General features: G+C 42.3%; 1 protein-coding gene across 1 annotated transcript in view; it reads right to left on the reverse strand.

Moving 5' to 3' along the window:
* The window catches only part of ZCCHC24 (zinc finger CCHC-type containing 24), a 114,987-nt gene extending 95,769 nt beyond the window's left edge, over nucleotides 1–19,218 (reverse strand). Inside the window, exons 1-2 of the mRNA XM_082308972.1 lie at nucleotides 18,714–19,218; nucleotides 1,279–1,479 (exon numbers count right to left, since the gene is read on the reverse strand). Coding sequence (XP_082165098.1) covers nucleotides 1,279–1,479; nucleotides 18,714–18,953 — 441 coding nt within the window. The 5' untranslated portion in view covers nucleotides 18,954–19,218. The remainder of the gene's footprint in view (nucleotides 1–1,278; nucleotides 1,480–18,713) is intronic.
* Nucleotides 19,219–25,248: the final 6,030 nt, after the last annotated feature.

Genomic DNA, 25,248 nt, shown 5'->3' on the forward strand with positions numbered 1-25,248 from the left:
CTGCAACATGCTAAACTAAGTACATTAAACACAGAAGTATACAAACTAGAGTATTTTTGATCTCCTAGCAAGGAAAATTTCATACTTTTTTTCATAAAGAAAACTGCCTTACTCAACATATATTGAAATAATATGAAGTAAAAATATTTTCAAGTGCTACACCGAAGACTGCAAATGTACTTTAATTCCACAGTTTTCCTTAAAATTAATGAAAGATATATAGCTGAAGTCCATGAAGGAAACACTTTAGTCTATGCATAACAGCAGGAGGAATACACTCAGCTAAAGCTCATCTGACATTAGACTTGATTTCATGCTGACCCTGCTCAGCTGGCAGATGCTCTTCTGCCTGTGTTTTGGCTTATATATGTCTGACATCCTCAACAGTGAATTAACTGTAGTTAATTCTATGCAGATTAATTCTGCTGAAAGTCACACATTAAGAGGGTAGGAGGTTAAAGCCATAGTGAAGTGGATGCCAGTAATGTCGACATCTGTATTTCTTAAAATATTGGCAGTGCTTTAATTTCCTTGAGACTCTACATAGAATATTGTTGGAGTTGTGAAAGTTTAAGCCAGCAACACGCCTGCACCCAGCTGAAACTTGAGAGGATGGAGAAACCTCGCACATTGTGGCTTGAAGCCTCAGAAAAAAATATTGCAGATTGGTGAGTGGTTTTAGTGCACACTGGTTTATACCTCTTCTCTAAGGAAATAAATATTGCCAGTTTTGCCACTACAAAAAAGTTCTGGGAGTCCAAGACCACCACATTTGCCAAGTATAGCAAACCTCTTCTCTGAGACGGAAGACATTTTGCACCAGATATACTTGGAGCTTGTGTCACTGCAACATTGATTCAAAGTCCTCATCCAGTGTTAACAATTTCTTCTCCTTTAGCATATGTAACTTGTTATATTTTTATTAAGTCCTATTGCCATACTGACTATACAGTGTGCTGCTTGAAAATGTATTTTACATAATCTCTGCAACAGAAAATTACATAGTAGCCATTTTTAAAGTTTCCAAAATCTACTTATCATGTGCCTAGATTAATATCTTTTGTAATTCTTATTAGGCAAATGAAATAGCGTATTTTTCTATCAGTATTGTGATAAAGAATATACCATAAGAACACATGGCTAGCTTGGCACTTTGTCAAGATATTGTTTCAGTGCTATTCACTCTAAAGAACTATTTCAGTCAAATTCTGTGTCACTAAATTAAGGAAAGATGAAAATTTTCATGAAGATTTTTCCAGAATATTGTATATTCCTTACCTGTGGGCAGTCTTTGATGTAGTGTCCCTTGTTAAAGCAGAGGTGGCACAGGTAGTTAGGAGGTGGCCTCTTGCTGGGTTTTCTGGCTTCTGAAGAAAGGGATAGGTCAGAGAAATGCTCGGTGAGGGAGCTTAACCCATCCACAATGTTATTAAGAGAGCCATAAGGCGATGCACTCTTGTACAGACTGCTGCTCAGAGCCTGCAAAAGAAAAGAAAAAAGTCACATGAAATATAGTACTGTATTAATGATTCTTCTGAGACTGATCTGAGTAGGGGAAGGATAAAAATAGCAGAAAAAACGTGAAATTGTTTTTCATTAAGAACATGGCTGCATATTTGAGGAGAGCAATATACAGGTCATTAATAAAGAGGCTTCTTGGAGGCAGTGCAATGGAGCTGGTCACCTCACTGCTGGGGAAATTATTGAGCTTGCCATGGTTCACTTAGTCCAACCTTTCCACTAAGCAATGATTGCTTTCTTGTGTTTGATCATACCACAGTCATGGTACGGTTAGAATATGCAGGCAAAAAGCTGGAAGAACAACCCACAAAAGGGAACGTTTTCGTGTCCAGAACTACTTAGGCAAACAACACTAAAGTCAGGGAAAGGAAAAGAACACCAAGAAAAATGTAAAGTAATTCTTAGTTTCCAATCTGGTTAATGAGACAGTCAACATAGAGCCCCACGTTCAAACAATAACAAGAAATATGCAGATCTATATCTGTCTTGGATTTTCTAAGGGGAAACCTACTGTGATTTAAACATTTTCTGATAAACAGTAAATACCTAGTTTTTGTACTTCACCTCAATAGGATCTTCACTCTCTCAATCTGCAAGTCAAAATCAGGAGCTCCTAATTTGCCATTCTGTAGTTTTAGAACAGCAGGAAACCCACAGTCACCTAAATAGCTAATCTCCCTAACGGAGATAACAAGGATTCATTCACTTTAATGTGTTAAGATTCAAAAGAAACTGGGTAGTAGGAGTTTAAAAAGTAAATAATAACTTAAAAAAAAATTAACACGGTAATGAATTACTGTAGAAACAGGACCAACTATTGACAGTCCTCTCCACGCTGAAATGATGGGACATGTTTCACAGGGTGTATCTATGTTAGGTCTGATACACCTCACAATAATGCGATGCTCATGTCATTCTCCTGGCATCAGAGAATTACTGCTGGCTTTTGGGAAATTGAGGTAAGAAAAAGTCCAATCTGTGCCTCTGTGGAGATCTTGTTTTTTGGTGCTATTAAATCCAAATATTTCAATGGAATCTTTATATATGTTTTCATATGTTTATATATGTTATATACATATTGAAGACATGCATTGAAATTGATTTAGAGACTTTGTGAAATAAATCTGGAATGGAATTACATTTATCTCAGAGATGTCATTCAGGATGTCTGCACAGTAAGTGCGTTTTCTGGGTAACAGTCACATACCGAAAGAATCATATTGAAGCTCTAGGCACAGTTACCTGGATGAGTCCCAACTATCACTGAATCCCATCCCACTGAAGATGGTGTATACTGTAAATAAAAATTCAGCCTAAGTGGCAGGCCACCGCCATATAGATAATCCGCTTCACCCACCCTCACTATAGTCAAACACAATGTGCTGAGCTCCACTGACACCTCTTACAAAGCTGAAGCTGGTGCACAGCAGCAGGATCAACTCAAAGGGCCACAGAGTAGAGTCTGATCTCATGGGGGACTTCACACATGTCCTGGCACTGAAATGCCCATCGTTTTACCCCCAGCACAGCATAGTGCTGTGCTGGTGCAAGATGTTCTGGCTGCTGAGAGGAGAATCAGTCACTTTGTTTCAGGAGTTAAACTCATACATTTTAAAGGAAAAAGCTATTTCAAAAACTAATGAAAAGGTTTTAGCTGCTTTAGCCATCAAGCAACCAAAGATACCTCCAATGGTCACTGGAATTCATTTTCTAAGATTTATTGGACAGTATTGGAATGAGAAATTCTTGGCATCAGATTGTTAAAAGGAAAGGGAAGTGCTATGGATGCCAAAATAGTATTAATTAAGGGTCTTCAAGAAGTTCTTGTCTCCCTAGGAGCCACTTTCTCTTCCATACACTTGGAATAATACAAAATCTTTCTTTTTAAGAGCCCCTCTTGCCAAGAGACTCTTAAAGTACTTCACATGCATTACACCCATCAGTAAATTTGCAAATTCCCTATTATCTGATTTTTATAGAAAGGAAGGTGTATGGAAACACAGAATGTGTGAAATCCCAAATTCTTTACCCATTGCTGAAATCTGGAACATCCCCTGGGGATGTAGAATATGTAACTCCTGCCCATCAGGAGGCTGCTCTTTCTGCCCCCAGGACCAACCCAGTGACAAAACAAAACATACCTATCTGCTGCCTTCAGTGGGCTTTGAATTGGACATATGGCTCACAGCAGTGACTATTTTCTTTTCTACATATCCTTTACGCTGAGCTATTACCCCCATTATAAGGGAGCAATTTGGCACCACGATGGATATTACGTAATTCACTCCTCCAGCAACCCTTCTTGGCACGTTTCAGGTCAATACAGAAATGTAAGGGTTGCAATAACCACAGTTTTGCCCACTCTATCAGCAAACCTTTACAAACTTTAATTTGTTTCAACCATGGCAGCCAGAAGCCTTGTCAAAGGCCAGGGTCCCATCAGACTACAGGCTGTACTGACACTAAATCATAATCTTAGCAGCCACCAACGTCTCTGCGGCCGAAGCGTGACACATGGCTCTGAAAGTGGCCACCTGGTTCAGCTGGCAGGGCGTTTGTGCGATATGTGCCAAAGTTGGACACGCCAAAACATCCAGTCTACACACACCACCATGAAACACTTCCCTATAATCATCTTGAGGCCCAGTGTTAAAAAAGGAAAAGACACAAATATAACATCCCAGAAGATGACAGTAAAGAAGAAGACGGACATTGCTGATGTCACTGGTGCTTCAAAGAACAATGAATTCGTTAAGAAAAATTCCTAGACGATCCCAAGATGCAGCCCATCCAACCCGGTATAGAGTCAGGCAAACTGCTTCAGCAGTTCCTGCCAATCTGACCTGGAAAAATGGTCTTAAATCTGTTTAACTCCGAGTCAATGTGAAAAACACATCAATCTGGCACTTGAAAGATGCTATAAAGAGCACCAGCACAAACAGCGCTACATCCTGTTGCTGGCTGTGGAAATCTCCAGTTCTTCAGAAGGAGATGAGGAAAAAAGCCATTCCAAAAAGCCAAGTTATATAATAAGGGTGGCGGTGGGAAAGTTCATCCAGGCCCCTGGAATCAAATAATGAAAGCCCAGGAACATGTAATGAATGTAATGAAAGCAGACGGTGACTTAGTCAGTTTTGTCTTTGTAGAAGACAAGGGGTGAATGAATATTGCTGAGATACATAAAATATATTTTTTTTTTTGTCTGGGGCACTTAATTGAGCAAATCAGCAATTCAACCCTTACTGAGTGTTTGCACTGCTGCAAAGGGGATTTTTAAGAAAAGTTTTGAACAAAAACTTTGAATTAGCTTCATACTCAAAGGAGATGTCCAGGGAATGATCAGAGTGACAGGGAGAATGTTGATGGTCTCAGACAGATGACAGTAGAAGGGAAAACAGAGAAGAGGAGGAAAATGCATCCTGACTCATTCTGGTCTCGAGTGTATTGTGTGCATCTGGGAGGTGGCAGGGGGACTGCTCCTCTGATGAATTCCACCAAAAGCAGTGACTGCTTTGTGTTCGCAGTGTGCCACTAGTAAAACTAACCTATTTCTGTAAAAAGCAGACAACAAATAGTACCTCTCAAATGGAGTCTCATTTTAAGCTATAACAGGATAGAAAAGATTTGGCAGTGAAAGGGTTAGTGCTCTCAAGAAGCCGAAAGACCACACTGCATGTCCTAATTACAAGACTCATCAGGCCAGCTGCAATGAATTCAGGATTTCCTTATCTTGCTGTACTGGGAGGATGGGGGACCTGGTGGTAAAACTTAGAAACTGGCTTAGTGGGAAGTTTGAGCTGATAATGTAAGTTTGTTTGTTTGTTTGTTTGTTTGTTTGTTTGTTTGTTTTTTCTTCTTCCTGTGAAACTTGTTGACTTAGTTGAACGTGAACCAAACTGAAAATCTGGTGTTGTACTTTTCAAAGGTAATCTCTCTGCTCAGTCGATCTTTAAATTGTATCTGTTTGTGGCATTGGGAAGTAAGGCTTCCTTTGTTATTTGTTTGCTAAGTGTTTCCAGTTAAAGGGCACGTAATCTGTAAGGCTGCAGTGTGGTCCTTTGTGAAAGAGGCAGCTATTGTCTTCTATAGCTTCGTTGCTCTGATTTCCAGTTGGGTAACATATGTGAGTGACTCAAGAGTTCCAGTATCTAACTCACCTCTAAGAAATTCCTAGTTAAGTGAATGTTCTGGCAAATGCTCTTGATTCCCTTGGCTGGTCCCTGCCTTTCAGAGACAGCTTTTGGGATTGATGTGCCAAGAGATGAATAAGGAAACACTGAAACAGAATTTATCTCTTCAGCTTCTTTTTTAGCAATGGTATAATGTTGAAAATAAAGACAATGATGCTGTTAGGAATGTGCAACGAAACATTTGAACAAGTAGGTGGCAAGTCTTACTTTCCAAATTTCCCGCTAGTGTGGCTACCGCTTTAGCTGTAAAGGTATTTTTTAATGGGGAGCAGAAAGCACAGATAGCATGATAGTATCTCAATTATGACAAGATTGAATTCTGCCTAAAGGTGATAGGATCACCTATGTTCCAGAACAGCTGATATTAATAAGCGATAGCAACCTGTTTATGTGGGAATGGCACCTTGTTATTAGGATTTACAGTAGTTAAGAAGCAAAGCCTTTAGGCATGAGACTGGAAATGTAAAGGTGTATCTGGAAAATTCAGTTTCTGCCCTAAGTTCAGTTTGTGGCTGATGGACCCTTAAGGCAGTGATAAAGGGGTACAGATCCACCAGTTACCTGAAGCTAGAATGACCTGTGCTGGTTGAAGTGGTTGATAGGCTGCATCTGGCCAGTACATTTGTTTGATGCTCTTGGGGTTGTGTGGGATTTTTTTAATTTAAAAACTATACTTTGAAAAACCATTTCTCCCCTACCACCCCCCCCCCAAAAAAAAAAACAAAACAAAACAAACCTACACTGGTAGCCCTACACAATATCTCACCAGTTAAAACACAGAAGAGAAAGCAATATTTAAACTAGCCAGATGAGTATGAAGAAAGTGCAACTTCTTGCCCTCTTTGAAGTCATCTGCTGTTCAAGTGCAATAGCTAAAATTGGATAGGAGAAGCCATATAATGTTCCCAAACTATTGGATTCTGTGCATAGCACCTCTTGTCATAGATGTCCTTCTTTGCTCCTGCTAGTTAAGGGATTTAACATTGAAGTTGGCAGAGGTGACTACCCCACCTTAGCAGGATAATTTCCTTTGGTTGTGGCATCATTATTGTGACTATTCCACCTGAAATCCAGTGGGTTAATGTTAAAAAAAGCAAAACCAACCAAACAAAAAAAACCCCACAACAGTCTAACACTAAAAAATTCTTCCTTATTTACAGCTGTTTAAAAGTATCTCTGAAGGACTTGTGAAAGAACCTGCTTAAGCTATAAGTTAGTACAATTTGTGCTAGTGGTTCTCTCCACGTTTGTTTTAATTGCACATACTGAAGTGAGGTCCTGTAGCATTTCAGTATTCCTGTAACGTAGTCCAGTCATCAATTCTTCCACTAGTCTGTAATAGTCTGTAATTGAAAAGCGATGAGCAAAGAATTTTTGATGACTTATTTTTGCTTTAGTAGGTTGCCAACCTAATAAAGCAATCAAAAATAAAGCAGTCTTAACTTCCAGAGTTAAGTTTAAGTCAGCAGGCGCCATGCCTGTTTGAAGTTTTTTGGAAAAAGGAGTTGGGTTGCCCTATCATCAGTGTGGAAAAAGTAAGATTTTCATATACTGTAAATTATAAACATTCTCTAGTCTGTGAAGTGTGTATGATGGTAACCAGACTAGCCATGCTAATTATTAGCCCTGCACTGAAATGTCAAAAGGTGCTTAAGTTATCAGCTTGGATTTTCAGAAAGATAAGAACTGAGTACATCCCCGTGCTGTGTCATGGATAGAACAGTAGGATACACAAGTCATTGCCCCCACTCAGTTGCTATTTTCGTGTTGGAGGAAAGGGAAATCTGAAGCTACCCAAACAGTAATTCAGTGGCTTGTACATGCTAATATACAAAACTTAACCTGAGGGCCTATATCTGTCTTCTCTGCTAGTGCCCCAAGGCTTGCTTCTGACATGCAATTTGCCTGTGGGGCCATGCAACATGTGTGAAAGCACAACAGTTGCACCTGAAGATGGTCATGTGTGGAGAAGAGCACTTCACATCTGTGACTTTTCTGTGCTTCAGCTCTTCATAAGCAGTCAAAACAGTTCCCTGTTTTTGTCCCCAAAGAAAATATCCAATGCAGAATCAATGTTTATGGCCAACCCCAGAGCCTTCTGAAAATAGAGGGATTAAATGAAAAGACTGTCATAAATTTAGTTGTATTAATTTGAGCCAGAAGAAATAGAGAAGTTTAATTACCAAGGCTGAACTGGAAAACCTCAAAAACTGCTCCCGTATGGCTTATGTCTGCTTTAGCTCCTCGGATAAATTATAGATACTTTTACAGAAAACAGTTTAAGAGTTTACTCAGTAACATTTTATCATTGGACAACTGCAAGCAAAGCTCATCACTCTGAAGAAAATGTTTGCCTGGAGGAAGAAAAAAAAAAGACTCGGGCTTCTGTTTCCTTCTGAAGTCAATGTTTTAAGTTACCTGTCAAAAAATCTGATCTTTGGGCTGACGTTAGTAAAATATAATTACTCAAGTTCTTTATCTAAAAACACAGATAAATGTAGATTAGCCAAGTAAACCTTAATCAATACATTCCTGGCTAGTTAGATTAGACAAGTATACCTTAATTCATCGTTCTTCTATAAGGGGCTTTAGATAAATACATGCTTATATTAAACTGCTAACACTAATGCCTACTTCTAAATATTTTCAGATAGATGGTACTAGGACTTTCCTTTTACAGAAACAGTATCTTAAGGAGACAACTATGAATGTGGCATGACTTGCCAGTAATTGTGAAGCAAGTCAATGGTAGGGCAATGAATCTTTAATCCAGTGGGTAGATATATCTAATCTAGTTATTCCAAATCTGACAGCTTGGCTGGTTGTGGCTTCTGGGGTTGCAATTGCTTATCACTGCTGAGACTCTGCAGAACAGCAAGTGGGTGCAACACGCTCCTCTGTGTATGACTGGCATACCTTCAATTCACAGCAAGGTTGAAGAGCAACGCGTGCCACCATCTTACCTTGCTTTAAGTCCACTGATCTTTAACATTTTGATCCAAAGCTTTCAATGAGTTTCACGGATCTTTAGATCTTTAAAAAAAAATGCTGCTCTCCATCTACTATCCGGTGGTATAGAAGTAGCAAAGCACTGACAGTTAAGAAGTTGCTCAGTCACCATCTTCAGGCTTGCTGAAGCTCAGGTAGGCCTCTTAGCTCTCTGCTGGTACTGTAATCCTCCTTATTTCAGCCTCAGGGGAAGTTTTGCTGTGGATGTCAGTGAGGACACTTGTTTTACACGTTGTACGGGGAGCTCACAAAAAGCCTTTAATGGCAGATGTGGAAAGGTGGGAAAGGAGAGGATAGAGATTTCCTCTAGTCAGAGGTGCATAGTCTTAGAGGAACTTTCTAAACCTTGCACGAAGCTCTGCAGGGATCCTTTTCATCCACTGAGCGCTAAACAACTACCCACTTATGTTAAAGAGAAGCTCTAACACACGAGCACTATATTAGGGACAACGGAGACCATTCACGTTGCAAATTACTTTAACACATCCCCACAGGAGCTTTCATTCCTCGGCCTGTCCCTCGACTGCCTGCAGCTGAGTCTCCCCCAGGCTGCAGACCGCCATCCTCCCTGACCTTTCTGAGAGAGGGCGGCGGGGAGGGCCTCCGCCAGATACCTCAATCCCACTGCCTCCTCGCGTTGTTGAAAAACAAGCCTATTTTGCGGACGTCAAGACAGGGTTCTCGGGTGAGATTATCAAGGCTTGTATAGCATAAAGTGAGGGGAGAAATGGATGGACATGTTTTGACCCCTGCACTTTCTGTTAACATCTCTGTTTCCTGCAGGAAATCTTGTCTCGATCTGACCTGCAGTTTGAAAAACAAGAGTCGGGTTTCCTCTCATTTGGTGGGTCTTTTGACACTCCAAACATAAGAAAAATAACACCCGGAAATAGATATGTGCCTGTTTAAGGCACACTTAGGAAAGCATTTACCTCCTGTGCAGCTCTTGTGTGATGAAAGGTTTCACTAAGAAATGTCCATTTTGGGTTAAACAGAACTCTAAGTCTGAGAGAGTTTTGTTTATATCATTTACATTCAGTAATGCCTTCTTGGCACAGAAAACTCTGCAATGGCTGCCAAAGTTTAAAAGAGGCAAAGCTAAGGTCACTGTCAGAGGTAGAAACAATACATCATCTGCCCAGAACGGGCCCCTCACAGTGCGCTTAGGGCCTCAGTTCCTGCACTCATGGGAAGACAAAAACTTTTATTAAATTGAATATAGGGAGGAAAATAAATTATTTCCATGTACTAAATGACAGGCTGGAATTTCATTTTGTGACTCCAGCTTTTAGATAGTTTTATCTACATTTATAGCCACACTCTTAATCGGTTGTAATACAGCACAGCTTGAAGTGTGATCTGAGCAACTAAACCTAAAACTTCACAATCTGCTTCAGATAAATTATAAAATAATAATTGAGTAATCTGGTTTCCAAGTAGACTTAAGGACTTTTTTTTTTTTTTTTTTTGTCCCAGGTTGGGTCTGTTAGAGGAATAAATCTGTTCTTCTATTAATTTCAATTGCCATGGATGTTGGTGAAAGATGGTTATAAGAACACCTCTGTATTTCAAGGACCACTGATGCTCAAACCCTCTTAAGAACTCTTACTAATCCCTCATTTTCAGGATGCAATGACTGTACAATAGTTCCTTTGCTTTCCATTCACCCACAGGTACCCACAGCCTTAAGGAATAAGCACAAATAGCTGCCTAGCAGGCTGGCTTAGTGAGAAGAAATATGGGCTCTGACTCCCCTGCTACAGTCTCAACCAAGTTTAGAAACCTGGAACCCCTGGGTTGGCAAGAGAAACCTATGGGAGCAAAATGATCCCTTTAAAATGTTTGCTTGGTTGGCAGTTAGCTGGATGAGGTGTAAATATAGATGTCCAGATTCCTGTGATCCTTCTAGGGTATTGCACTTGTGTTCATTCAAAAGAGACACCAAGTCCTGCCATGTGCAGGGAGTAGGTGTGGGTGGTCGTTTAATACAGCAGGAACATATTTCTGCTTTGGATATGAGAGCAAGAGCGCCAGATCATGAGGGCATTTGCTGATCTTCAAACTAAATCTGTAGAAACACAAAATATATTTCCTAAGATTCAGGTTTTGGAAAACCGTGTAGCAGCTCTCCTGTCAGCAGCAGTTGACAGACCTAAGAAAAAGGGCCTACAAGAGGCTCCTTAAAATTCCTCTTAGTCAAAGCATTGGACTTGTTAGTATTTGCTTACACCAAAACACATGACAGAAAGTAATGGGCTAGGCTTGTGATATGTTAAAACTTAAAAACCACCAAAACCCCCAACAGCTGCACTGGCCTGGCTAGACAATGAGGGACATAGACAGAGCCCAAGCCTCATAACCCTGTTTTTATTCTGCTTTCCTCAAGTGAATCTGTCTATAATTTTAGGTTCTACTTTTAGCAGATCGCAGATTGTTTGTAATGTTTCTGAGAATAAAAACTGACCTGCAGGATAAAAGAAGCGATCAAAGTTGTGACACTTACGAAATACTGTCTGTCTAAATTATGTCAGCATTACTGTAAGATTTGAATAGCTTTGTAAAACTTAATCGGTTCCTTTGATCCATGATAACTTCTCTGGAACCCAGACAGAAACTGAAGTAAATGGCCATGAAGCACAGACTTATATTCTTCCCATTTCATTTAATTATTTCATTGTGGCTTTCTAAAAGAGGAAGGGCAATTCAGGAGAGTGGCAAAACGGGCATCAGGCTGCTGGCAATTTTCCTGGGGAAAAGAAACCGAGGAGAGGTACGAATACGAACCGTTATATTTCACAAAGCCATTCAGAAGCCTTAAGGTGATATCCAGTATCACTCTTTAGGCGCATTTATATGTATACATCTAGTTTTGACAAGAGAATACATTTGCTTTTGTTTCTATGCAAATACATATTATCAGTATTGTATGATTTAGTTTTGTAATATCTGTGCCTGGACCTTTTTGAAACTGCACTGTGTCACTGTTTTTCATGCTTCTTAAAGTAGCATGAAAAAGATCCTCTGGTCTTAGATTTAAATATCGCTTAAATCAGGTGTCAGAGTCATTTTATGGTCCACTTAAACTCTGAACTAGAAAATTTTTGTTTGCATTAATCCTCACTTAGTGACTGTCAATAATGTGATCTTTTCTTCTAATCTTTTATTACCAAAGTAACAGGACCATTGCTAAAGATCGTTTGTTATCCGTTTCATACAATTCCACAAAATCTGCCAAACAAACAACGACAAAAAGAAAAAAAAAAATAAAAGGAGAGGGGGGGTTGGCTTTTGGATAAAAACAGTTTTGTACACCTTTTGGTTATCTATTCATTCCTTACACTTCATAAACGAATATATTGGTTCAAGTCAGACTTGATTGTCTGATCATTTGTGCAGTTCATTGAAGAAGGATCTTCCTTTTCTATTCTGAATAACTGAGTCTGTGTCTGCAGAGCAAAAGAGGAAGGGATGAAAAATCATTACCCGGCACACAGTTACATCACCCCTTTGTTTGGGTGCCTTGGGATGGAAGACACTGTAAATGCACAAAATAATTGTAACTGAAAGCTGTGTGTGTAAAATAGAATTGTAACAAAATTCTACATGCTTTTGCCCCCAATTATGGGTTGAGGTTTTTTCCTATGTATGCTTGGTAAATTTTTTTCAAGACATGGATGTATTTGCGAGACAGAAAGTGAATGCCAATGCTCCTCTCAATGAGGATTTGCATAAATACAAAATCCCAATTGATTTAAAAGAGTTGGCAATAATTTTCAACTAATCAAGAAGAATACATATAATTGGTCTATCTTCTATTGCTAGCTTTTTTTTTGTACCTATCAAAAAGAAATCAATGGTAAAGCAGAAAGCCTACATCCCTCTTCTGGAAGATTTTATTTAGGTTCAGCAATTAATATTTTAGCTCTTGCCAGCTTTCCAAACATGGTTCAGCCTTTGATGTGATACTAAGTAGCTGCAGAAGACTATGGTGGATAATACTTTTGTTGCCATGATCTAAAGCCCAGCTGTAAATCGTGTTTAAACTAGTTAAAGCTAGAGGTAGTGCAGGTGCGCTGTAGAGCTACAGCACCATTTTCTTGAGGTGTGGGGAGGGTAAGGAAGCAATAAAAGAGGCTCTGGCTGTTGGAGTAACTTCAGCACATCTTCACTTCTTATTATTCTTATTTCTGGGAGCTTTCTGCTGTCCTTACTCAGGTAAGGAAGCCTGAGTAAAAGCAACATAACTGTATTTAGAGTACTTGTTTAAGAGAACCAAATTTGACTTTTGTGTATTCCCTTCTGCAATCAAATTGCTATTAGGTAATTCAGCCTCAGAGTGAATAATAAGGCGGCTATCTACCATATGCAGTACAGTGCACTTAAAAAAATATATATATTTAATCCTGCAGAGTAGGCTAAAGCCATACCTAGGGGATACAAATGGAAGAGTGTAATTTGTATGATAACTTGAGTTTCCCACTTCTTATACAAAATACAGATCTTATTTTCAGATTCCACTTCCTATAGTACATTCACTTATGGTTTTGGTTTGGTTTTTTTTTTCTTCCCTGGCAAAAGAGGGTGTTTTCCAAAGACAGAAGTAGCAAAGCAGGAAGCCACGGCTGCAGAAATAACAGGGAGCAAAAAAGAATGCTTGTAGACTTAAAAACCTGAATTTTTGCATTTTAAAGCACACGTCCAACCGGAATTGGAAATAGAGTAGTTGTTAGTAGTTGTTAGCTCCAATACCTGTAATAGGATCTGAGACTTTGAGTCCAGAATAGAGAGTGGGCTATGAAAGCTTCACTTCGTGTGCTGAGGCAATATCATCAAAAGGGCTCTAGAGCTGCCTGTGTGGGAGGACGGAGGAGGCTGATGCTGCCAAAATCCCCAAACACATATTGTCTCCTGACTAACAGAGATTCAGCTCCTTGGCATCTCTTACAAGGACCAATGCGAGAATTGACATTTAACTTCTTGAAAAGCAGTTTGAAAGGAGTTGACTGGCACTTTAAGTAGCCACAAAATATCTGTAATGTACAATCATCCTGAGGCAGAGAGCACAAGCTCCTCCAACACAGGAATTGTTGAGCTATTGCCTTTTCAATACAATTTGTAGAAGGATAAGGGCACTGACATGTTAGTGCTTACACAAAGAATAGTGAGAAAAATGAAGATGAGGAAATCAACCAAATAATAATCACTATTGTTAAAGGATGCCTTCGTGTACCGCAGGCAACCTGTATGCTGCACTCCTGTGACTGTCAATAACTACGCTTAAATAAAAGGAGATAAAACTGTGGTTGTTTAGTCTGCAAGTGAGAAGCAAGAAGTCCTGACCGCAGTGCTGAGCACATTAAGCACTCTGTGGATCAGAAATATGCTCTGTATTAGAATAACTAATAATATTCCACAAAACAAAGGGAATCAGAAACATTTTGGAGCATATGGCAAGTTCTGCTAATCCACATCTCTCTTGTATTTGCCTTAGGACCATACCGGTTGTGAGCAGCCTCTTACAAGGTGTTTTGTTCTCTCTTTAAATCTTTTATTAATGCCTGTTCTCAGAGATATGACACTTAATTTAGTGGGTCAATTGCCTGATCTTGTATGGCAATCCCTGTATTCTTCTGATACTACGAGAATGGTGAATCTTTTCATTTAATCTTATTATCCTCCAAATTAATTCATCTAGGCTGAAGAACAGGTCTTTCTTCATCAAGTATCAGGCTAGTGTGTATCCCTCAAATTCTATGAGGGACAGATGGAAAACAAGTTTGTCTGACATAAAATGTATTTTCTGTAAAAGTGCCAACTTCCTTTCATACATGTTTCTGTTCTTGCCAGTTTCATGGGATTTTGTTGTTGTTGTTAACATACGAACATCACTGGCATATTAACTTTATTTCTTTGGGAAACTGCCTATTAAGCAGTATCTATCCCAGTGCTGCAGACCTGCTTCTGTTCCATGGGGATTTGAGTGTTATTTGCCACAGTACACTCCAAAGTTTTGTTTTGGTTTTTTTTTTAATTCCCCAAATCTTCATGTCCAAGTGAGTGATCTGCACCTTACTGTAGCAAACTGAACTAGCTCATGTTCTCTCATTCCCCATTACTTCCCCTCTTGCCTATAAGGACTGGATCTGGGAGTCCCTGATTCAGAAGCATTAACCACTTTTTGAAAACCGTGATTATGTTCTGATCTCGGTCCAGAAAGTGGCTGCCATAGAGGCTTCTAGAAGGAATTCCCCTCTTGAAAGACACGCAGAGTATTGCACATGGGCAAAGAATTCATTAGGACACAGGCTCCTTCTCAAGTGTAAATATTGGCTTGCACCAGAATTAGCACTCTTGGTTCAAAGAAACAAGTTTGATTATTATAATAAGGTAATTTCCAGTTACTGGTTGCTGTTGCTTCTTGACTGAAGTCAGCACCGATCTGGTAGGATGCCTACTGTGAGTATAGAAAAATACCATGAGTCTCTTACACCCTTATTCTAGGTTTCTCAATTATACCACTCAATGACACAAAGCCACAGTTACCTGGCTGTGTCTCAAATGCATTAAAACCCATGTAACCAGCCCCACAACAAAACCTCAAATACTTGGCTCTGATGGATGGTGTTATAATGAGGGTGGAGCTCAGTTCAATAGCCAATTTAATGCATCTTAATGTTCTAACATGCTTTCGTTTCATATCTAGGACAATAAACGCTGCAGTAAAGTTTTATTTAAAGCAGGTCTGTTTTGCAAAATGAGTCTTGCATATGGAACAAAACACTCATTGTCGCTTTACTGTTTAAACCTTTATTATTGCTTTTTTTCCCTGGTACAATGGGCTTTTATGCACCAAACAGCTGTGTTCATCATGTTTATTTAGAAGGCGTCCATTGTAGTGGAAAAAGTCTGGAGGACAAAAATCTTGGTGAAGTGCAAGACTACTCTGTGGGTGCTGGCACTTTTTTTTTTTTCTGTCCAGTTCCTTTGGTCAGCATGCAAGTCACATACACAGGCACTGCCATGCAGACTTGCAAAGCCTGTATAATAGCAACTTTTCACAAGTGCTGTCTCTTATTCCAAGCGTTCTCCTCCAGAAATTTTCAATTGCAAGGCAACATACAGGGCGCGTGACTATTTTACACCCTATGATCCTATCGTTTCTCAATCTGTTGCTATTTTGGCCCCTCATTAGGTCACTTTCCAAATATTGTGTACAGCTATGCGTCAATCATTGTCACAGCTCGGCTCCAGGCTAAGCCAACCCGGGACAAAACTGGGAGGAAAAAAAAAAATGCCAACCAAAGCAAGCACTGTGTAGAAAACAGTCAACAGTTTAACTGTGGAAAGCTATGTGTTGTTCCAAAGATAGCATAAGCCCACTTGATGCAAAAGCAGCATACAATACTAATGCTCCCCAAAATAATTTTATGCAGTTGAAATACGTGGTGTATACCCAATGGCATCTGCAAACAAACAGATGTTAGAATCTCAAGAATTAAGAGCATGACATTGTAGGAAACTCTTGTGTGACTCCTGCCAAAAAAGCAGTCTAGTTTCCAGTTTCGGGAAAGAACGAAGCATCTAACATATTGACAGAACTTTTTTTGAGCAACAGTGTCTCTAAAACCTTCTAAACCTTTGAATGAAAGCTGCTGTATAAGCAGTCAGCATGAGCCTGGGGAACTAAAGGGTTCCCTGCTTTCTTCGGGGTACATCCAGCAGGGCAAACACATTCCCATGCCGTATGAGATGGCTGTGCCCCCTTCCCTCTTTTCAGGTTACCCTGTATTAACACGTAGTTCAGGTAAAGATTGGAAACATAGCACTATCTCTATCAACCACATAGTCAATGCTGTTGTTGTCACAGGCTGGAAAATTAACTGGAACAAACTAACATGCTTGATCATATAAAAATATTAAAATATCTGTATAGAATTAAATGGTCCTTGTTTCCTGAATGGTGAATGCTTTCTACAGAGCTGGCATTCCCAGTTGTTGTCACCTGTGTGTCTCAGGAAACTGTAATGAGGTTAAAAAGAACAAAATACAATTGCATCCATACAGCTCATGGATGATAGGAGTCCATGCAGAAATGCAGCTAAGGTGACTGCTGGGATCCGAAAGCAGCACGGCCGGGGGAGGCTGTGAAGGGCCTGACCACTCAGAGCTGGGGCTGAAGCTGGGGCCTGAGGAAGGCCTGGCATACCGGGAAATGATTTTCCAGAAGAAAGGAGAAAACAGTTTAGGAGCAAAAAAAAAAAAAAAAAAAATGGAAAGAAACGTGAGCCAAGTGGAAAGGGAGAAAGTGTGACAAAAGGATTAGCCCCTGCTTGCAAACAGTATAGTAGAAGCAGAAAATGAACTCGGAGAGGAACTTTAAGGAAAAGAAAACTGTTTCTCGGAGACTGTTTCAAAGGCTTCCTGGATGCAGCCTCCATTTACTTGTGTTTTCCTTTTTCTCCCAAGAAGAAAAAGGACCCACTGTAAGCAGAAGGTATCCCGACTTGAACAAACGCAGACCTGAATGGAGTCCCAGTCTGGAGAGAGTCCATGTAGGCCAAACCTCTGGAGGCTTATCACTACCTGCGCACCACGAAGCTTGTAAGCCAAGCGGAGAGGGGCAAAATCTACAATTTGTAATCAACAGGTAGGTAGCTGGAAGTTTAAATTCCACTGCCTGTTGGTCCTTTAGCAAAATCAATGTGCTTGTTAAGTCCGTGGATTTTTAAACTGAGTATGTTATGTTGTGCTTAGTAAGGCTGGGTACATCAGACTGAATGGATTTTGAACTAAATACTTTCAAAAATAGCGTCTGATTTGAGACTGGATGTGGTCTGTGAAATTCTTAAGGAAGAAAGAATTTCTAATTAAGGAAAAAAGAATGTGTATATATAACTCCAGCTCTTAACTGTTAACAGCTATAATGCCAGAGCAGCTGGGGAAATTTGATTTGTTTTTAATTAACAACCCCATACCTTTGCTGACAGAACAGAAACGTGTATTTTGATTGAGAATACTTTTTAAACCTATGCTTTAACGTAAATGGTGCTGGGAGGACTCCGAAATGTCATTCTCTGGGAAGCGCCGGAGCAAGTCGGCTGCATAGTCCATCCAGCCCTTGTCAAACAGAGCCACCGTTGAACGTCTGTGGCAAGAGCTCCACGGTAGGGAGCAACAACGGTGCTGGATCTTTTCTGGAGTGGCTGTGGTGTGCGAGGTGCCACCCTGCAGTACCTCCACGCATGTGAAGTCCCTCCAATGCAGAAGTGCTTGACCTCAACAACTTCCTGTGACAGGGAGTTCCACAGTGAATTGTCTTTGCCTACCCTGGTTTTTTAGCTTCCTTCCCTTTGGTTTCATTTAGCCTTGTTCTTGCGTTATGAAACGTGCGCAAAACTTTTTTTCGCTCCATTTTTGTCACGTTCCTGTTTATATCTCTTCCTTTTAAATAATGCCAGCCTCTGATCTCAGGCTACATTTATTCTTTATATCAAGCTCTTTAAGTATCGCTTTAAAAAAAAGGGGGGGGGGGGGCGCGGATTTTTGCACGTTATGCCGGTCTTGGCACTTTTTGTACGTCCCCCCTCGCACCCCTGGCACCGTCCCGGCCGCGCGAGGGGAACCGGTGTAACCATTGACCAGACTGTCAACACGGGCGGCGGGAGGAGGCGGCGGGCGGCTTCGCCAATGCCGCGGGGGCGCCTCGCCTCGCCCCGGCCCGGCCGCCGGCCCGTTAGCGGGACGGGCGCCGCCGCCAGCGCCGCGGGGCCGGGGCAGCGAGGGAGGGGAGCGGGGCGGGAAGGGAAGGGGTCGGGGCCGGGGCCGGGGAAGGAGCCTGCGCGGCCGGCCGAGCCTCCCCAGCCGCCGCCGGGCGGGGAGGGGAGCGGGGCTGCCCCGTCCCGCCGGCGGGCTCGGTCCCGGCCCGTGGGGGGGAGGCTGCCGAGGCATCATGGCGGTTGCGGGCTGGGGGGGCCGGGGGCGGCGCGGACTCACCTCGCTCCGCTGGAGCTGGAAGAAGCTGTTGAGATAGCTGGAGCTGAGCGAGGAGCCCAGCTCCGGGGTGCTCTTGGTGTAGCCGAGGTCGGGGTGCTGGGACGAGGAGGGCTCGGGTCTGAAGGCATCGAAGGCGCTGGCCTGGTGCGTGTCTTGCAGCGAGAGATAGACCCAGTTGAGGAGCTGGGCGGGCTGGTAGACGGACGCGGCGCTGGTGTCGATGGCTGACAACAAGCTCATCTTTCCCCCCGGGCTCTGCCGGCGGCGGCGGCGGCTGTCCCCGCGGTGCCGCTCCCCCTCCCCGCGCTCCGGCCGGCGCCGCTTTCCCGTCCCTGCCCGGGGTGCTTCCTCCTCGCCGCCCGGAGGAGAGGGGAGGCCGGGCCGGGCCGGGGGCTCGCTGCCGGGCCGCTCGCTCTCGCTCCCCTAAGGCCGGCGGCGCCCGCCCAGCCCCAGCGCTCCGCGCCGCTCGGGCATCGCTGCCGCCGCCCGCGGGCTTCGCAGGAAACTTTCGGCGCTCTCCCTCCCCGCCCGGCCGGTGCCTGCCCCGCTATCTGTCTTTATTCCCACTCCCGCAGGCAGCGGCGGGGAGGGGCCGCCGGCGCTCCGGCAGCGGCGCCGCGCCCCCATAGGCCTCCCGCCCGCCGCGGGGGTGCGGGGGGCGGCCGCGCCGCTGGATGCTCGGGCGGCCCGGCGCCGCTCCGCCCCCCGCCCTGCCCGGCTGCCTGCCCGTGGCTGCGTGTGTGTCTGTCTGTCTGTCTGTGTGCGCGTACCGGCGGAGGTCCCCGGGCCGCTGGCCGGGGGTGTCCCCGCGCCGCTGGCGACTTGCCCGCCTGCTTTGCGCCGGCTCGCTCGGTCGCTCCCCGGCCTTCCTTTTCCTCCTTCCTGAAGATTTTTACACCAAACACGCGCAAAGCCCTTCCGCGGGCTGCTCGCCGGGACGCTTCGGTGTTGTTTTTAACTTTGCAAGTTTTGCTCGGCATCTAGCCCGCCCTCCCTTTTCGCTCTCATTTCTGTTTCTTGCCGGTGCTAGGAGCTCATCATAATCTGAGGTTCCTTCTCATTAAACCTCTGTCAGAGCTCCAGGTTTATGAAGGCTTGCTCGGTCACTGAGGTTGTGCCAAGCCTCGCAGAGTTAGGGTTTCCCAAATAAGGCAGGCAAGCGGCCCGATGTTCCCTTTGAAATCCATCTAGGTAGCCCTGGCGCAGGCTCTTGGGGAGCCTGGCTGTGGTGGGATACACTGGAGCTAACGCTGAGTAGGCCTTTTAAGGAGTCGGTAGCACAAAAGAGGATGATGAATGATTCTCCTTTTAGGAAGGAGCCTGAGTGGGTAAGCTGGTAATTACAGTTCATAAACTCTTCCCTGCCATGAGTGGAGTAGAGCAGGGCAGCTATTTCTCACCTTGGTACAAACACTGGAGCAATCAAACTAGGAGTTTTCTTTTTAAAACCAAAGGAACTCCCAGGAGGTCACTTAAAAACTCGAGTAAAGCTCCTTGTGCTCTTTCCTGAGTGACAGGAGGCTAAAAATTAATGTGTCTTCCTAGTGTGGTCTTGGAAAGAGAATGCTTGCCTTACTTAGATAACAGAAAAAATCTGACCTTTGAAACATCAAAGTTGGCATCTAGGTTTGCCGTAATGAGCCATATGTCTTTGCTAAGATCGAAGAAAAATCGCTGTTCTGAAAAGGCATGGGTACAAGCAATAGAAAATGCAGGTCAGCATACGCACAGTAGAAAACGCTATTAAATTGTCAGCTGCAAACACCAAAGATGGATGCATTTTACTTTTGAGAACAGCCAGTTAAGGCAGCACAGCTACCTGCTTGCAGAAATTTAAGTGAAGGTGAAGACTGTAACTTTCCAGAACTGCAAGGCAAGGTAAAGTTTGGAACAGCTGAATCAAACTGAACTCCTTTAGTGGTGCTAATTTTTTTTTTTTTTTTTTTTTTTTGAAATGACAAAGTCCTTGCAGCATGAATGCAGTTTGCTCATTTGTAAGCTGTCTTGATTTACAAGCCCTTTGGAGCACATCTAAACCTATGCCTATCAGCAAGAGAAGGAACAAACTATGCCAGTGTAAAGGGTCTCTGTAACTCTGTAACTGTTCACAGCATAGATCATAATAACAGAAGAATTAAATCAAATTGCATCCCAAACTCAAACAGTTGCATAGTGTTTTAAAGAAGCAAAAAGGTGAATGAGGCTTAATGACTTAATAAATTGTGGGAGGATTTTCCAGGATTTGCTGGTAAATGGAAAAAGAACAAGAAATACAGATCACAGCTGAGGAACTTGCCTTCCTGGCAGATGGTGATAGTAAAGTCAGGATATGGTAGAAAGTTCAGAAGGGGGAACTAGGCTGAATCTGCTTGTTTTGTTGTGGAGTTTTTTGTAGGCATGCCAATTCCTTCCTTAAAGACAATTTCTATTCTTATCACTTCTCTCTTTTTACTTGATAAATTAAAACAAAATACATGTATCTTTATTTGACAGCTGCACTGTTCACTCTGTTTAGCAAGGTGCTGTGAAGCAAATGGGAGTTCTGAACAAGCAGAAAAGACAACATAACAGGGTTCTTGTAGTAATAGAGGTCAAAATATAGAGTGGCTGAGGAGATACAATGTTTTGGATGAAGTGGTTTTGGTACGTTTTGATACTTTTTTTCCAAACTGAACACAGCCCTCATTGTAGTTGGCTGGTTGGTTTGATTGCTTTAGTTAGACAACACAGTGCAGATTGCAACAGGGCAAGGGAAGGCAGAACTGGAGTGCATTTATTACAGCAGCTGCATCCAGAGGTGCAGCAACCCCCTATGATGGTAGGGACACCACGTGTTCCACCAGAGGCATTTGAACATTGAAAGGTTTTGGCTGTAATTTCCCCTTGATAGTAGCCCTGGTGAGTTCTAGTAACCATGCAGAGGAATGAGTGAATTGAATAGATGCTTTATTTAGCATATCAAGAAAGGGAAAGGTTGCAAATGCCTCCGCTATGAATAGCTTAACTAAAGAGCACCCACACTTTGAGATTCAGTTGTCATCCTGGTCTTCTGCTGCAGTTTTTCTGGAAAAGAATTTCTAGGCAGTTCCCCTCCCTTTCTGGACTTAATACTGCTCTTAGCTTAGCAAAATGCTGCTATTGCATTTGCTACACTCCAGCTATGTTCAACATAGTGATTTTTTTCATTGTAAGTCCCCTCCTTCTTCAGCTGTGGGAGTCATAGATTAGCGAGGAGAAGATTGGTACAAATGGTCCATTTAGCAGATACATTGCAGTAGAGAAAAGAAGTTGGCAAGGTCAATTGCATCTGTTGTCCTCCGAAATATTCAAGACAAAACTGTCCAATGAGACAGTCCAAGGGCTGCAAGATGTCTTCAGGACATGTGCACAGTTCCTATTGATTATGTTGGGGTGGCGTATAAATGACATCAACTATATGGATTATGTATCAGCCTTACAGTGCTGAAACAGTTATTTATTCATTTATCCTCCTGGTTTTACTCATGAGTGGTGCTAATGAAGTAAAAAAAACAACTGGAACTGTAACATGAAACTTTAAATTATCTGAATGGCTTAAGTGACTTGGAAAATAGAAGCCTTGAAACAGGTCAAAGGCAAACACAGCGACAGGAACCAGCATCTTCAGTCCTATTCCCTAAGTACTGGGTGACCACGTAATTTATTCAAAAGGACCTTATAACTGCTCACTGCCTGTCCTCTCTGTGAGCTGGACCTCTTGCGGCTGCTCTCTTCCCAAGGCATCTTTGCAAGAGTGAGGAACATAATTTTCCACTTCTGGCCAGGACATGTTGTTTCATAATCTAATGTAGTTATATTCCTGCTTTCAGTGTTCATACCTGTAGATGCTGTCAGCGTTTAAACTACATATGTGATTTTTTAAAATTTTTTTTTATGGTACTCCATATTTTAAAAATGAATGTGCCCTAATAGCAAATATCTTGGATTCTCATGCTCTTAAAGGTGTCTTGGTCTGAATTGTTGTCATCTTAGTCTACTTCTAGATTAGATGGGGGTCTGAAAGGAAAATAGAATGAATACCCAAAACTGCCAATAAGACTAGAGAAAACAGGTAACTTGAACCCACCACTGTATTCTCCAGTTTTTGTAATCGGGATATATGTAATGCAATGGGCCATTCAACTGCAGCGTAGCTGGAATATTCCAAGCAAATGTTTTTCATATGCTGCACAGAGATTCTTATCTTATTATGAAATAATTTAGCTATGTGGTGGAAACAGTGTGTAAGCGCTCTTCAAATTATGAGAAGGCATTTCAGCAGAGTTGTAAACTGTAAAAGTACATCTGCATGTCGCATTTCTGAGTTACAGACATTACAGCCACTTGTGCTTGCTATGTAGGTACAACAGCTCTGCTGCCCGCAATGAAACGTAGCATAAACCAAAGTTTGTGAAAGCGAGTCTAGGAAACGTGTATGGTTGTGTATGTTACACCACATATTTTTGCACCTATCTAAAGGCTCAGCTGCAACCTGGTGCTCAGGTACAAAAGTCAAAATTCCTTTTTTTCTTCCTCTAAGCTACTCTTCCTCTTACAGCTTTGACATAGAAAGTTCTGGAAATGGATGAATATGAATTTATAGCTCATTCATATGTAGAATTTTGGTAAATATATACCATATGCAGTAATGATTTGCTGTGGGTAGTGTGTGAAGCACAATTCCTGCAAGACTCTCTCCAGCCACCAAGTAGGTAATTGGTGTAACAGATCCTCTTGCAGCACACAGGTTTTGCACCTGGCCAGTTTATGGTTTCAGGTCTTGGGGCCTCCTCACTTGCTCTATGTTAAGATGTCAGTGCATTGCTGAGTAATCGCATGAAAGATGCCCTGGATATGAGTAGCTGTGTGAGAAGTACTGGTTTGATTTTTGCATTGTTTCGTAAAGCTTCCTGCAGACTCTTCAGCTGCAGCACAGGCTTCTGAAGTGTTCTGTTATTTCAATTTTAAAAGGAAGTAGCTCTTTGTCTCTAGTACTGACCTAAAAGTTCATCATCCCTGTCCAAAACGGTAGCTGAGGCATCTTATCCCTTTTACTTAGCCCACCCTAGCCCCTTTCTCTTGCTTGACCCAGGAATCTGAGAGAGGGAGTCCAAGGAAGAGGGCAGAGCAGAGGAGCAGGGCAGCAGCGGTTAGGGAGAGAAGTGGGTGCAGGGGCAGCCCGTCTGCCTCACTTGGATGTGTGTCTGCCTTGGAACTGCTGCTGATGCTGGCTTCACCAGCCAGAGAAGTGGCAGGCAAGTGGGCAGGCCCAGGGAGTTACTGTCACCTGGGAATCCCTCTAACCTGCCTTATGCTGTAGGAGACCCTTTAATGATGGCATTTCTTAAATGTCCTCAGTGCTTTGTAACCGGCCACCAACTGAAGAAGACAGGTGCTGCCTGTGGAGCCCCTTAAAGACCTTGATGTTAAAGCATGCAATAAAAATACTCAGACAACTGCCTGAGGAGGGAAAGGATGACTCTCTGTTTGACTTTTTTGAAATGCGTGGAGGGTTTCATTTGTACCTTTTTGTGCATGCCTTTATTGCGTATAGTAACTCTGCCCATCTGCTTCTCTTATTAAATCCATGGTACAGCAAGCTCCAGGAGCAAGATACAGCGCCTAATGGTTTGCCACTTCTTCTCTGTGCTTCCCTGGGAGCTCCACCACATTCTTTCTTCCAATAACTATAAACTCTCTGAGTTTGCTGAGGTAGAACAAGGCTTTGAGAAAATAAGAGCTAGAGCAATTGCAGGAAACAGAAGAGAATGACAGAGATAAAGATAAATTAAATGCTGATTAGTGGATGGCACAGGTCATAGTGGTTAATAGGAGACGAAGAGGACAAGAGGGGACTGGTGGGACCTGTGAACAGAGTGGCTGCAGTGGGATTGGAAGCTGGGCTTGTATCTGCAATTCGCTTTTGATTAATGGGTTATTTGACTGCTTTTTGTGGAAGTACTGATTGTCCTTAAGTCAGCTCAGGTCTGGAAGCAGTATTTTATTCATGGTATGGGAATCTGCTTGCACTACAGTTGTCACAGAGAATATCATTACTGCCTGCTTCAACATTGTAGTCTCGCTGATTTCTTCTTAATGCCTTCTTTCCGTACCCAGAAGTATCTGTGGGTTTGCTTGTTCTGTTTTATCCCTGCTTTCCGTTGAGTTGGATAACAGAATTATTATTTCATTTGTTCACTAGTATATGCATCTTATCCATTCCGAGCTGCCATGTTGATTCTAGAGCAGGCATTTCTCTTAATGAGCACTAGCCCTGTCGCAGGAAAGTTTGTTTCCTAGTTGTTTTTTTTTTTTTACCTCAATTAACACAATTGACAAACATCATTCTTTCTCACATATACATATTGTTAGCAAAAGCACTGTAGTCCAATCTGTATGTGCTATAGTCCAATCACTCACCAAGAAAAAGAAAAGATTCACAAGGAAAAAAAGTACTATTCCAAAGCCTGTGTAAAAACAGAGGTTTTGGTATAGAGCTGCTTGTCCCTGATCAAAT

This window comes from Platalea leucorodia (genome assembly GCF_965183815.1).
Source record: "Platalea leucorodia genome assembly, chromosome: 4".
NCBI lineage: Eukaryota > Metazoa > Chordata > Aves > Pelecaniformes > Threskiornithidae > Platalea > Platalea leucorodia.